This window comes from Malurus melanocephalus, unplaced genomic scaffold (assembly GCF_030028575.1).
Source record: "Malurus melanocephalus ecotype Western Australia unplaced genomic scaffold, MMel_1.1 scaffold_472, whole genome shotgun sequence".
Lineage (NCBI taxonomy): Eukaryota > Metazoa > Chordata > Aves > Passeriformes > Maluridae > Malurus > Malurus melanocephalus.
This window is the reverse complement of record NW_026623704.1, coordinates 278,700-291,747: the sequence shown is the minus strand read 5'-3', so window position 1 is coordinate 291,747 and position 13,048 is coordinate 278,700. Positions and strand designations below refer to the sequence as shown.

The window sequence follows — 13,048 nt, the reverse complement described above, 5'->3', positions numbered from 1 at the left end:
AAAGAGCCGGCGCCGGCGGGGGGCGAAGCGGCCCCTGCCCTTCCCTTCAGAGCCGGGGGCAGGTGAGGGAGAGCCCCGGGCGGGAACCGCAACCTCTGTGCTTCCCTGGCTGCTTCCCTGGCTGCTTCCCTGACCGCCTCCCACCACCCACCGTCTCCTTTGGCACCCGTTGTTCCCGGGAGCGAGCCCCTCATTCCTAACTCCAGCAGGACCCGCTCCCCCTCGGTCCTACCCCGCCTCAGGCAACACCGCGACAATCGGGGCTGGGGATGGGAGGAAGAAACCGGGCMAGAGTGCCTGCACTCAGTCACGGGTCTAGGAATGGGAATTTGGGGCATGGATACAGCACAGCACACCGCTGGCTGCTCAAGAGAGAGATGGGTGAGGCCTACACGAATTTCCTCTGCTGCTGTCTGGGAGCAAACCTGGAGCTGCAGGACAACCGCAGGGCAGACAGGGTGGCACAGCAGAGGGTTCCCCAACAGTCCCAGGCAAGGAAAAGTCATGAGCTGGGTCTGGGATCCATCCAAGGGACTTCCATAGAGACAAAGCAACCTAGAATATACACTTTGAGTCACCTTAGGAAAACCAGTCAGTGAGGATCAGGCACAGATACAACTGCTGCCTTATTCAGGCCGGTTCTGAAGGYCTGGGCCTGAGCTTAAGTGAAGTTTGGGATCATGCAGAAGGTGCAGGTGTGGTCAGTCACAGAAATTAAAGCCTGTTAGTGCATGCTTTAAGTGGGGCTGCAGCATATTTGCAGAAAGATGGAGTAATGTGTCATATCTGGTTTGTGGAAAGACATGTTTGAAATACTCTTTGTTCTTTATCTRTTAAATATTTTAGCAAGGGCTCCATGATTATCCAGAATCTGAACTGGAGCAATCTGGCATACCACCATCTGCTGAACCACCTGAAGACCACACACACACCTACAGCTGAATCTGTACCATCCCTGGATGACTTACCTGGCGTGGAAACACCAACATCTGCAGCCCAGCCATCTGTAGTGGAGCTACCAGTGTCTGCAGACCAGCTGGCTGTCAAGAAACCACCACGTTCTGAGGACCAGTTCCTGCTCTTTGTATAATCTGCATGCAGGGAAAGCTCACCTGAGATCAGATCACCWGTGGATGAACTTGCAGGTTTCCAAGTCAAGATGTATGCCTCTGACTCCACACAGGATAGCAGTAACACAGTTGAGACTCTGTTGACAGCAGCAGAGCTTAATTTTCAATCAGTGGAAAATCCAGAGGCATTTGGAGACCCCTATCAACTCGCCATYAATTATGTGGAGGAACATAAAATTCTGGAGATATTTCAGGTGAAATACATATTTCCCATCTCCTTCCAGAGGCTTTTTTGAAAAGATTGACCTAAAGTTAACTTAAACCAAATTATCCCTTTCYCAGATCACTCCTTGTCCTATGCTTTATTAAGTACAGACTTAATAAAAAACTGTGAAAAAGGACCCTTAATCATCTTCGGTGTCTGAAAGAGATTCTTGCTTTTTAAAATGCATTTGAACAGGAAGTGCAGCCACCCATCTATCCAAGAATCAATAATTCTCTCCTTTTGTCTGTCTCTGTCTCAGGACATCACAGAAAAACTGGTGTTCCATCAGCCTGATGACCCCTTGCAGTTTATATTGCAGCAGGTATGGTTCCTTGCTGGGGCTCAGTGGGGACGGGGTCAGCTTTGCTGACWCCACAATCTTGGTAAGCTCAGGACTGTTTCTCTCACTGTGTGTCTGTGTTCTTGGGAAAAGAACAGGCAGGAGCAAGTGCCTGGGGTGYGAGGGACCATGTGTGCTCTAAGAGGAGAGGGAAGGAAGGTATGGCAGGGCTGGGGGGARGAATGGGGTGAATGTGCTCTGGAATTAGCTGAGAAGTGAGGGAAGCTAATGACAGAGATGTCKCTGTGACCTTTCTCTAGCTGCCTCTACCCCAAACTGGGAGGGAACACTTTCTCTGCCCACAGCCCCCATTCAGGAGAGCTGTCTCTGTTCATCCTGCAGGGTGTTAAAACACAGGTAATTCAAAGTCAATGAGGTGAGACAGGAGTTTGGGRATGAGTTAGAAGTGTGGGTTGCTCCTTGGGAGAAGGATGAGGTTAGAAGAAAACAAGCAAAGAGTGACTCTCTTCTTTCATTGCCCCTGGTCAGGCAGGAGAGGCACCATCTTTGGGGTTTGCTGTTGGGTTCATSGTGTACTGAATGCAAAACCTCCAGAGGAATGGCAAGGTCAGTTCTGGGCATAGGTGTGAAGGGAAATTAGATCCCAAATGACCCTTTTCCTTTTCCTTTTGCCCAGGTGCAGTCTCTGATAGATGCCAGGCAAGCAGAACCAGCTGCACAGATAACACCAGAGAACACAGATGCATAGGTGTCTCCAGAAGAGGGCCAGTACACTCCTTTTGGCCCCTGCTGACTGTGCTCTTATGGTATTGCCACACTATGCCTTCACAGCCCCAAACAGTCATTGGCAATAACTTGGAAAACTCTGCTTGTCTGTCTCTTGCCTGGTTTCTCTGTTTTGTGTGCTTGTGCTTCCCCTTGGGTTTAAATCCAACAACAAGGTATTGGTTTGGAATCACAGACTGAGATCTAAGTGTTCATGGACCTGCATGCATATATTGCACATTTGAAGGGGCAGGTCTGCTGAGCTCCTATGTATATAAATGCTTAAATCCCATATTTAGGCCACCCCAGACTGCCTTTCTGTGCAGAGAAACTGCTCAGCTCAGACAATGCAAGCACAAAAATAGAATTAAAGCACACAAGTAGAATTAAAAAGCAGYCCTGGACAACCCACAGCCTTCTTTTTTCATGTTGCATTGGTGGYTTGCTCTGTCCAGTTATGCAGCAACACCAAAGTAATTCTTTGATAGACTGGGTCTGGGCTTTCCCACTGCCCCCAGGGCTCCTCTGATGCAAGAATCTGTCTCTCTGCCTCTTCTACATACTGATACAGCTGTCCCACCCTTAACCATCACTGTGCTTTTTGGGGTTGCCCAGTGTATGACCAGAACAGTAAAGCAACAGTTGCACACACACCCTTTATTCTTTCAAAAGGCATTGTCACTCAGGAATGTGGGAGGTGAATAAAACCAAACAAACCAAAACCAAGCACTGGTAGCCCAGAGAATTAAGAGTCAAGGTACATTTTGCAAACACATAATTTGAACTGCTTTTGATCTTTGAAACACTTASAATCCTTGTTTTCATACTATCCAAGTGTCTGTTTCTACCCTGTAAAAAAAAACTTTTTCTTTCTTCTTCTTTTCCCTTAACTGACAATTATTTAAAATGTGCAACAGGGCATACTGTTATTTTGGCTTAATAGATTGTGTATGTGCAGTAGTTGCCAGGAAGGTTTGTTTTTTTTTGTCACTCCAGGCTTTTCTCTTTTTTAGGCAAGTGCTGTAATTTCCTGATGAATGGTAGAGAATTCCCAAATTACTGTCTCTATGGCTATGAAGAGAACACCATAAAAACTTCCAGCTATCTATTTTTAAAAAAATAATGTATGATGATTAGGTTGTGTGATTCTCCACGGCACAGCCTGGGCGCCAGAAGTCTGGGACTAACAGAGGGCAAGTATTTGGCATACAAATTTCATGTCTGAGATAAGTTTTCTTTCTGTCTGAGTTTCTCAAAAAGGATCAGTTAACTCATGTGATTCTAGACTGAAGACAGGTAAGCACCCCTGTCATTCATAGGGCAGGSAGTTTTACAAGGTTGTAGTGAGCCTAAAGATGGCTCAAGATTCAGATTAAATCTTCATTGGTTTTATAAGAGGTTTAATGTAGATTTAGGCATTTAGGTCCTACTGCAGCAGAGAGATGCTTTTGAAATCCCTACTTATCTCCAGCAACTAGGAGAATCTTACACTTAGAATCTGAGATTGGTCTGTTTACAAACTCTTGACCAAAAATGTATCAGGCTGAAAAACAATGTCTAAATGCCCTGTCCTAATATATCTCTGTGGAACCTGAAATGTATGGAAGATGAAGACAGGGTCTGAAACCTTCTTATCACTATGATCACTCGTCAGCACATTGTCCCAGGASATGGAGAAGCTGACATGTCTTTGAATTTTGTTGTAGAACAGGATTGGGGTGCCTTGAGGTGCAGCCCTCAGTGTACATTTCCTGCTTCYGTCATTTGGGTATTGCATTTTGTTGATCCCTTTTACTTACAAAAAGCTTTTGATCTGTAATATGTTCTCAGCCTGTAAGTGTATGCCTTCAACTTCATGTCAGCATTAAAGAAGTTATGCAAGGGAAGATCCTTAATTCTTCTGTCAGGTAGGTCAAAATGAGCTGGAAAGCAGTCTTTCTTACAGATGACAGAAGTTTTGCAAGAGAGGCCATACCCAGCATTCCTCAGTAATCTCAGGACCACAATTTTCATTTGGTGACCTGGCCACCTCATCTCATGCTAACAAAGTGGCTGTGTGGAAGCAAGAAATCCTCCCCAGTGCACATAAGTGAGAGCATCTGTCTTGTCTGCTTCTCRGAAAAGAGAAACAGTGTTTTCTGTTCTTTTCTCTCCACTAAGGAGAGGTCTCTCTCCTTTGAGGAGCATCAGTTGTATAGAAATGGATGAGTCTGGACCCAGGACAGCTCTTTGGACCTGGAGCTGTCATCTGTAGATGGCATGAGACTGGGGAAGGCATAGGCCAAGGACAATCCTTCAACTTCCACAGAGTTAGGGGGGAGTTGATCAGCTTTGAGCAAAGACTTTGACCAGAGATCTTGGGGAACTTATAATAAGCTGAGGAGAAATGTCACTTCCTTCACCTCAAGCCTCTCGGATTATCAAATATAATTTTATGAAAACAGRAATGTATTCTCCAGATTGTTTAAGGTAGTGTTACGCAGCTGTTCTTTTTGACCAGCTTTGGAGTTCTTCTAAAAAATACGCTTGAGCTCTAGAAAAATTCTACTTCACATTAAGGCACTGCTGTTTGTTTTTGAGAAGGCTTTTCTGTGCTGAAGAAGAAAAGTTAGATTTAAAATGGAAACTTTTACTGTAGTCTTAATTCCAGAGCAACTCTCCCTTTTCCACAATTGCTTTCCAAAACYATTGGATCCTTGTTTCTTCTTCATAAGTGGACATTTATCAACRTGACATTAAACTGTCATTAAATTTCTTGCCTTGAGTGCTCAGAAGGAATTAGCAGTTCCTTGTCTGTAACCGAAACTATTCCATATAAGTCCTTATAGCACACTAGTGCAGTCACTAGTCACAGTACATTTGAATGCTCTCCAGAATGTGCTAAGCAACGTGACCAACATCTGTTGTTTGCTCTTTTTCCTCTCCATGAGGGAAATGGCTGTGCACTGAAGTGCATTCTTTTTAAAAGGGTGGTTTGGGTGTTTTTTTTTTACCACACCTGTGTATTTCTGTGTACTTCTAATGGATAAGTCATGAAGTGGAAGGTGTGGAAGTTGGAGTAAGTTTGTAGTTCCCAAGGAWGATTCCTCTGTAGTATGAGCTGGGTACTGAGAAAGCACATTGTTTTCAAGCAACAGATTTTTTTGTTCATCCATGGACAAGCACAGAGGTGCAACACCCAGTTCACCTGCCAAATGGCATGACCATATGATTCCCAGATTGTTTCTGGTGTGAACCTTGTGCTCCTCCAGAGGCAGAATGCAGAGGAGCCAATCAGGAAGAAATTATAATCCCTGTAAAATAGATCTATTGGTCCAAAACCTCAATTTCTTTTTCTGCCAACTCTGTATGGAAYTTATGACTCAGCTGCCCCAAGCAATACTAAAGTTGCCTATGTACTTCTTCTAACCAATGGAAAAAAAAATATGTTGCAACAGCTGGTTAAAAATCCTTTGAAAAATTCACACAGCCTCTGTTCTTGTTCTTAGTTAGGTGGAGGGTGCAGGCAAGATCTCCCTTCAATGGGCATCAGCTTACAGCGTGAGACATTTCATTGTGACTCACTGGGTATGAATCATTGCTACATAACACCAACTTTGAGCTRGTTAAATGCCATTGATTTCAAAGTTTCACAATCGTGTGGAACTCATAGTAGGCAGCAGCAACTGCTTTCTTGTCTGAAATGGAAGAAAATGACCTCTGGGTAAAATCCAGCAAAGAGCTGAGCTAAAGAGAGCTCTGGCTGAACGCTGGAGAATGTGGAAGTGCTTGGAAAGGGAGTGTACAGGGGCAAATTGATCAAACCCTGTCTGACATGCCTCCAGGTTGTATTCCAGGGAAAGTTTCTCTTGACCATTCTTTCAGCTGGATGAAATGCAGGAGAACATGAAGAAACATTTCCTTAAGGTCTRGTATTAATATCCGTGGCTGCATTCCTTTTTGGGGACTGTCTTTATGGACAACACTGAATGTAGCAGCATCACCAAAAGCTCATGGCCATAGTTTGACGAACAGTCAGTGAAAAGGAGGACTTTGAGACGCTGAAGTGACATGGATTGAATGAAAAATCCCTCATCATCTTCACCCGGGGAAAAGTGGTGAGCTGGAATGTCAGTACAAAACAGATTAATTTAGGCAAATCAGATGCAAGAGATTTCTATATGCATAATTCAACAATGGAAACTGACTGCAGATATCACAGTAGTTGGTCTGTTTTAGAAATTCCTGCTATGAATGAATGAATGGAGTGGYTCTTCTCCCTCAAGGCTGTAATCTCAATTCCCCATGCAACTCTTCTCACAGGTGGGAAGAGATCACCTTCYTTTGTCACAAACCTTATGGTTCTCAAGCACTAGGAAGGACATCTCCATGGCTTACTCATCTTCCAGCTCAGAAAATAGGAGAAAGTTTAGTGTTATCTCACAAACTGCAGTGAAATAATGCCAGGAAAGAAACAAACTATGAAATGGAACCATTTTCTTTTTGACATTGTTACTTTGAGACCAAAATGAGTTTATTTGTATATTTTTCATTGTTACATATTAAAGTGGCAAGAGGTGGAAGAACAAGGGGCTGCACAAAGCCAGGCTTATCAAGCACACTTCTCAAAACAAAAAGGGAGGCATTGTCGCTAAACGAGTGCAATTCTCAGTTTACACTAGCAATGAAAACTTCACTATAAACCTGCAAACCTTTAAGGCAAATGCCTTATTTAGAACGTGGTGCAACTATAAAAATTATTATTAACTAGGAGGCAGGATCCATGTTAGGGCTAGGGAGTTTGTAAGGAAAAGAGGTAACCTCTATTCTTCCTCCTTCCTGTCCTTCAGCTTATCTTCTAGCATAAAACAGGAAACAAGGGTGAATAAAAGCATGTGTAATACTGTAATTGTTTGTTAGTGGAAAAAAACACGTCATACCAGCCTTTGAAGGGAGAGAGTTCCCACCTTGAGGAGCTTGTGGAGTTTGGACAGAAGAGYAGACATTAGGGAGGAGGTTATATTGCATGCAGGCAAATGGGCAGAGACCCAAACGTTTTTAACAGGGGCTCAAATTTACATAAACATCATGAACACCACAGTCCCTTTGAAGAGCAGATTGATGCCAGCTCTATCCCATTGTAGTTTAGGCATCCCCTTGGGTCTAGCATAATATTCTGACTCCYTGCCAGGAGATTCAGTGAAGCATAGCATTGCCACTTTGCTGAAACCCTACAATACTGAAAGCAAGCACTGCTCATCAAAAAGCTCAGCTTTTGCCCCTGTTGTTTGAATCCTTGATAGCATAACAGAACTATCTTGAGAGACTCCTTGACCATGGTGTGATGCCGTGTTACCAATGTTTGCCATGGCAGATAGAAGTGCATGTGGGAGAAGGTTAGCCTGTTGTTAGGAGCAACAGCTCCCTGCTTTTTGCCCCCTTAGATGTTTAAATCTTTGCAAATGAAGAACAAAACATTTTAGAAAAGATGAGCAGGGTCCAGCACAACTACAGATAGAATAACTCTTCCTAGTTACCTTCCACAGACCTCTTRGCAATTGTTCTAAGCCTTCTTGGCTTTTCAGAAATCACGTGTGGAAAAACAACGCTGGACTAGCAGGTTGAAAAACCAACTTGAACTATAAAAAACCAGAATGAAATGTAACCTTTCCTACGTGTGCCCATGAGAGGGCAGCACAGACCGGCTGAGCCTTTGCTAAAGGCAGTTCAAAAGCAGGGAAGACTTAACTCCGTGAGTTTATGTCCAGTTATTGAATAGCTACAAGCAGTGGCAAAAAGATGGATATAGAAGGGCTGGATGGCCCAAAGCACGAGCACATCCATCGTCCATCTGAACCTGAAACTCAGGTACAGCCGGGTACAGGGTTGACTGGGTCAAACCCAAAGTGCGCAGCAGGGTCTGAGCGTCACAAATTTCAGATTTCTCAGGGAAGTTTCCGGTTAGGTACTGAAACCTTGAAAGAGTTTCAGCGGAAGAATATTGGACAATGCCTACAGTTGTGTCAAAGCAATGAGACATCAACCACACCCTTGCCAAGGCAGGGGCTGTCACCCCGGGAGCGCTATAAACTCGCCCGAGGCGAGTGCTATTTTTATTTCCATCGCAGTGTCGCACCAGCCAACACCCTCTGCTATTCCCCTTTTCCTCCCGCTGCCAAGACTCTTGTGATGCAGCTTTAATTGACTGTCCTCCCTCTTTGTGCTGGGTGCTCCAGCCCTCTGGCTAGGTGCAGGGTGGAAATGCTGAGGTAAATGACACATATGCTTGCAGCAAGTGTATTGGGAACTGGAGACTGACAGATATCCATATGTAGATGGCAGTGCTCCACTGCCAGCCCTTCACGGCCTCCTGCATCAGAAGCAGCTAATGCAGAGGAGGGTGGGTTTGGGAGGAATGAGGTATCCCCAAACACCCTCCAATAATAAGCTGGAATCAATTAATGAACGCCATTTCTTTGGCCCCTCGCAAACAAGCAACAAAAGWTCCCAAACAAGACCTCTTCTTTGAGGCATGTTGCAGCTCGTGACTGACAGGATTTTGGAGGAGAGGTTTTTAACCATCAGCAGGAGCAATGCAGTCACTAAATCCAGACAGAACAGCTTGCTCCCGATCTGTTAGGGGAAACTCAATGGAACCAACAGTAGTAAAGGACCATCACGGTGCCAAGGCCATTTGGGAGCTGGGACCCCATCCTAAGGGCTGTATTGACATTGACATATGCAGTCTTTCAGAGGCCAGGAACCCCTCAAATTCATAACCAAGAGCAATACAGAGACATTGTCTAGCAGACTTTCCCTGGATACTGCCATGAAGCTATCTGAAACGAAGCTATCTGAAACACAAGCAGAACATTTCTGCCTTCTCAAAAGGCTTTTCTCCTGCTAAAGATCTCTTTACAAATCCTAGGCAATCCTTTGCCAAGGCACAATGAGATTTCTGTCCTCTTGTGAGCCTTCCCTGTAAGCTCCTCTCCTATGACAACAGGCTGAGACAGATGGGTTTATTCAACTWGGAGAAGGCTTAGGAGAAACCTCATTGCAAATTTCCAGTACCTAAAGAGGGTACCTTTTATAAAAAAGAGGGAGAGATGTTGTGATAGGACAAAGGGCAATATCTTTAAACTGGAAGAGGGCAGATTTAAATTACATGTTAGGAAAACATGCTTTAYTCAGAGAGTGGTTGCCCAGAGAGGTTTTGGATGCCCCATCCCTGAARGTGTTCCAGGCSAGGCTGAATGGGGCTCTGAGCAGCTTAATCTAGTGAGTGATATCCCTGCCCAGGGCAGGAGAGTCAGAACTAGAAAATCTTTCAGTCAGAACTAGGAAATCTTTCAGGTTCCTTCCAATCCAAACCATTCTATGATTTTATGCCTCCCTGTGGCCAAGCTCCTGTTCAGAGTGATCTGGCCTGCCCTTATCTGGAGATGAGATTCAAGAGAACATCATGTCCCATTTACAGACCCCTTTCTGCCATCAAGGGTGTTGGTTGTGGAGCGTCACTCTTGGGCTTGGCTCCAATTCCCTGCCAGGAGAAACTCCTGCTGGTGGGAGGGGAGTCAGGGCAGGGCKTGACCTCTGGRCTCTCYCATGCTCCTCCGTGCTTGTTTCATMTTCTGGTTTCTGCATCTACAAAAATGTGACCTTAGGTTGCTGAATGACCTGGGTGAGATCAACAGCTCTAAGATGAAGATACTTTGGTCTGGATTTTCCTTTGCAGAAATTGGCCTCGGGCCTATGTTGARGCTCTCCTACAAGTTTCCTTTGTAGTCAGCAGAGTAAGAGGCATCCTTTGGGTGAGATTTAGAGCCCAAATCTCTTTCAGTGAGTACAAGAAGGCACCCTGAGGCTCTTCTTTATTAACATTAGTAAAAGCCAATAGATATTAATCTTTTTGAGAATCTACTACTTCTCTAAGATTTTAGGTTGAGACCACTGAGGAAGGGAGCAAAAGCAGTTGGTCTAATTGTTAGCAGCAGGGTACCAATGTTTAATTTGTCACTGCCTTTACCCACATGTGCAAATATCACTATGAGCACAARCCCAAAACTCCCCGGGGAAACAGTTCCCTGCCTGACCTCTGTTCTTTACCAGACAGAGCAGCTTCCTCCAAGTTTTTTGTCCATTCTGCTTGCTCACATGTCAGGAGAAACATTCTCTTCTGAAAGGCTRAAAGTACAGATTTTCATGCAATCTYATGATTCCAGTAGCTTGGGCTTTACGCAACCACCCAAAATTGCAAGTTTTTATGACAGCAAAACACAGACATGGTTATAAGCTYATAAATAAAGCTACCCTTCAAAATCAGAAAGATGAGGTGCATCCCTCTCCTAACCCAAAATATTTTAAAAAACCCAGTCCTTGACAGTGTGGCCTACAGCACTCTTCTTAGGAATGAAGAGTGCAATGCCATATTCATTGCTAAATGCAAAACACCAGCATTACCAGCATCACAAAGATGCCTGTATCTGGATTCTCTGTAACGCTCTTCACCAAGGTAGCTGAGGTTTTAGAAAGAAGTTCCTGACTGCATTCCACATCACACTAAATATATATATACAGTTCTGCTTTTCAGCCTATATGTTGGCAGGTTTAGCTGGCCAGTGGCCCCGTGGTTTATCCTAACCCACTATAATTAGCCCATGGTTGTTGCTCGTGGTATGCCATTTGTCTCYCCACACTCAGCACTGTTTGGTAAACAGTTTCAGAGACAGAGTTGCTTTGCCCTGATCTCACTAGGTGGTGTTCACTTATTTACTCACTGCACCCCACAGTTATTCCTCTCTCTTGAGATTGTGAGGTATAGAAGAGGCAAAAAAGGGCAAAAATGTTGCTGAAAGGGGGAGGCAGCTGTAGCAAAAGACACAGCTCCACTGGAGAGGCAGGAGGCACAGCTGGCAGGAGGCCAGGCCAGCTGCAAACCCAAGATGTCCACTGTGCCATCTGTCCCCCAGAGCCTGCATCCTCACCCCCGTGCAAAGTAGAATTCCCTTCTACTCCAGGGAGGAGCTGGCTCCCAGCCATGGCACGTGGAGGGMTGGGGTGGCAGACACAAGCATCAAACCCAAATCTGGCCCAGGGRAGGAAGGTCAAACTGCGGGCTGGGAAGCAGCTGTTCTCAGCCCTCCCGGGAATGCAGGAGCAAAGCTGGGTGCCAGGAATTGGGGATGGGGCCTTTGGGAGAAGTCCCCTTGGCTGGGGAGGTGGGGACTCTGTCAGGAGAGGTGGCAGCCCCTCTACTCATGGGCATCACCTTTGCAGCTTGCTTGGCTTCACTCCCAGCAATGCTGCTGTGAAGTTGCCATCATGTGCTGGAGGGGCAATCATGAAAAAGTCCCCTCCCTGGAGCAAACACTGTGTGTCCACTGCAGCTGGACCTGTGCATGGGTGCATGGGCTTGGCCAACATTGAAGCCACACTRGYTGGGATGAGGGATTTTCTTCAACTKTAAGCTTTGATCTTACCCTGCAAATGTTGCAAATGCAGTCAGGAGTCTCCTGCTCATGGATGGCAGATRGCTGACATGAGGGGGTCGTGGAGATGACTCCTGGGAGTCTGCTGCTTTGACCACAAGCTCCTTTTCTTCCCTCTGTGCTCACTCCCTCCTGTATTATCTGTCTTAAATCATTAATTCCATGCTATGAAGAGAAGAAATTCAAAGGATTCAGGGAGGTGGGGAAGTGTTCTTAGAGGTGAGGAGGGGGACCACCACACTGGAACGAACCACAACATTTAATCAGCCCTTTTCAACAGCTTTGGGCATCCTCCAGCATGCCTTCCATGACAATTTTGAATAAACAGCATACTTTGTGACAGGCATGTTCTAACTTTGCCCTGTCACCCACTGAGCACTTTGCAATAACCAAGTGATAGATCTCAGAAGTTTCATTTTCCACCTCCATCTGAAAACAGGCCAGGCTGTGGCCTTAGTATTTGACTGTCCCTCAAGATGAAATCCCAAATGTCAGTGTGTCTTCACTCCCGAGCCCCAATTTGCTTTTAGCTCATACGCAGCAGAGCTGTGCACATATGTGGATCTGTGTGTGCATGCACAAAGAAATTTATGGGTTTGAATGTGCATGGGTTTGTAATGTGCACACATACGTGTGTACACACAGCTCTCTGGGGGGTGTGCACACTCAGGAGTCCAGAGATTTTGCAAGTGTGAGAGCTTGCACAAATGTCTGGGTCTGGCTCTGTGGAAGTGTTGGTCCATCTGCAGTATGCCAGTGAGACACAGACCTAAAGGAGAGGTTCAACAGCTGCAGGAGCCCTGCTGGAGGTACCCATGGAGGCACCAGGGCTTCCCAGAGCTGGCTTTTCAGCCCCTCTGAGCTCCSTYCCCAGACAAGGTCTCTGTCTGACCCTCTGCTCTGCACAGGCATTTGTGTAATAACCTAATAGTCTGACCATGCTGGCACACACCAAAACAAGTGCAAAGAAACAAACAAAAACCCCCATCCCAACTCTCTCCTTCAACATACCAAATTTCTCTCCAGAGATCATCAAAAATATTCTTACCCAGGTTCTAAACCAGATTACCAAGCTGTGAGCAGCTAAATGGTGATGGCATCTGAAGTGACCACCACCCACTCCAGCCTAAGCCACTCTTYTAGCCCAAACAAGGATTCACTCTAACAGCTTTTGGCA

At 45.4% G+C, this 13,048-nt stretch overlaps 1 protein-coding gene across 1 annotated transcript; it reads left to right on the top strand.

The window, feature by feature from the left end:
• On the top strand, nucleotides 1-2,723 carry TEX55 (testis expressed 55). Its single transcript, XM_057380825.1, has 4 exons — nucleotides 1-62; nucleotides 847-1,324; nucleotides 1,595-1,657; nucleotides 2,313-2,723. The coding sequence occupies exons 2-4, from the start codon at nucleotides 1,160-1,162 to the stop codon at nucleotides 2,382-2,384; spliced, it is 300 nt and encodes a 99-aa protein (XP_057236808.1). The 5' UTR covers nucleotides 1-62; nucleotides 847-1,159; the 3' UTR covers nucleotides 2,385-2,723.
• The last annotated feature ends 10,325 nt before the right edge of the window (nucleotides 2,724-13,048 follow it).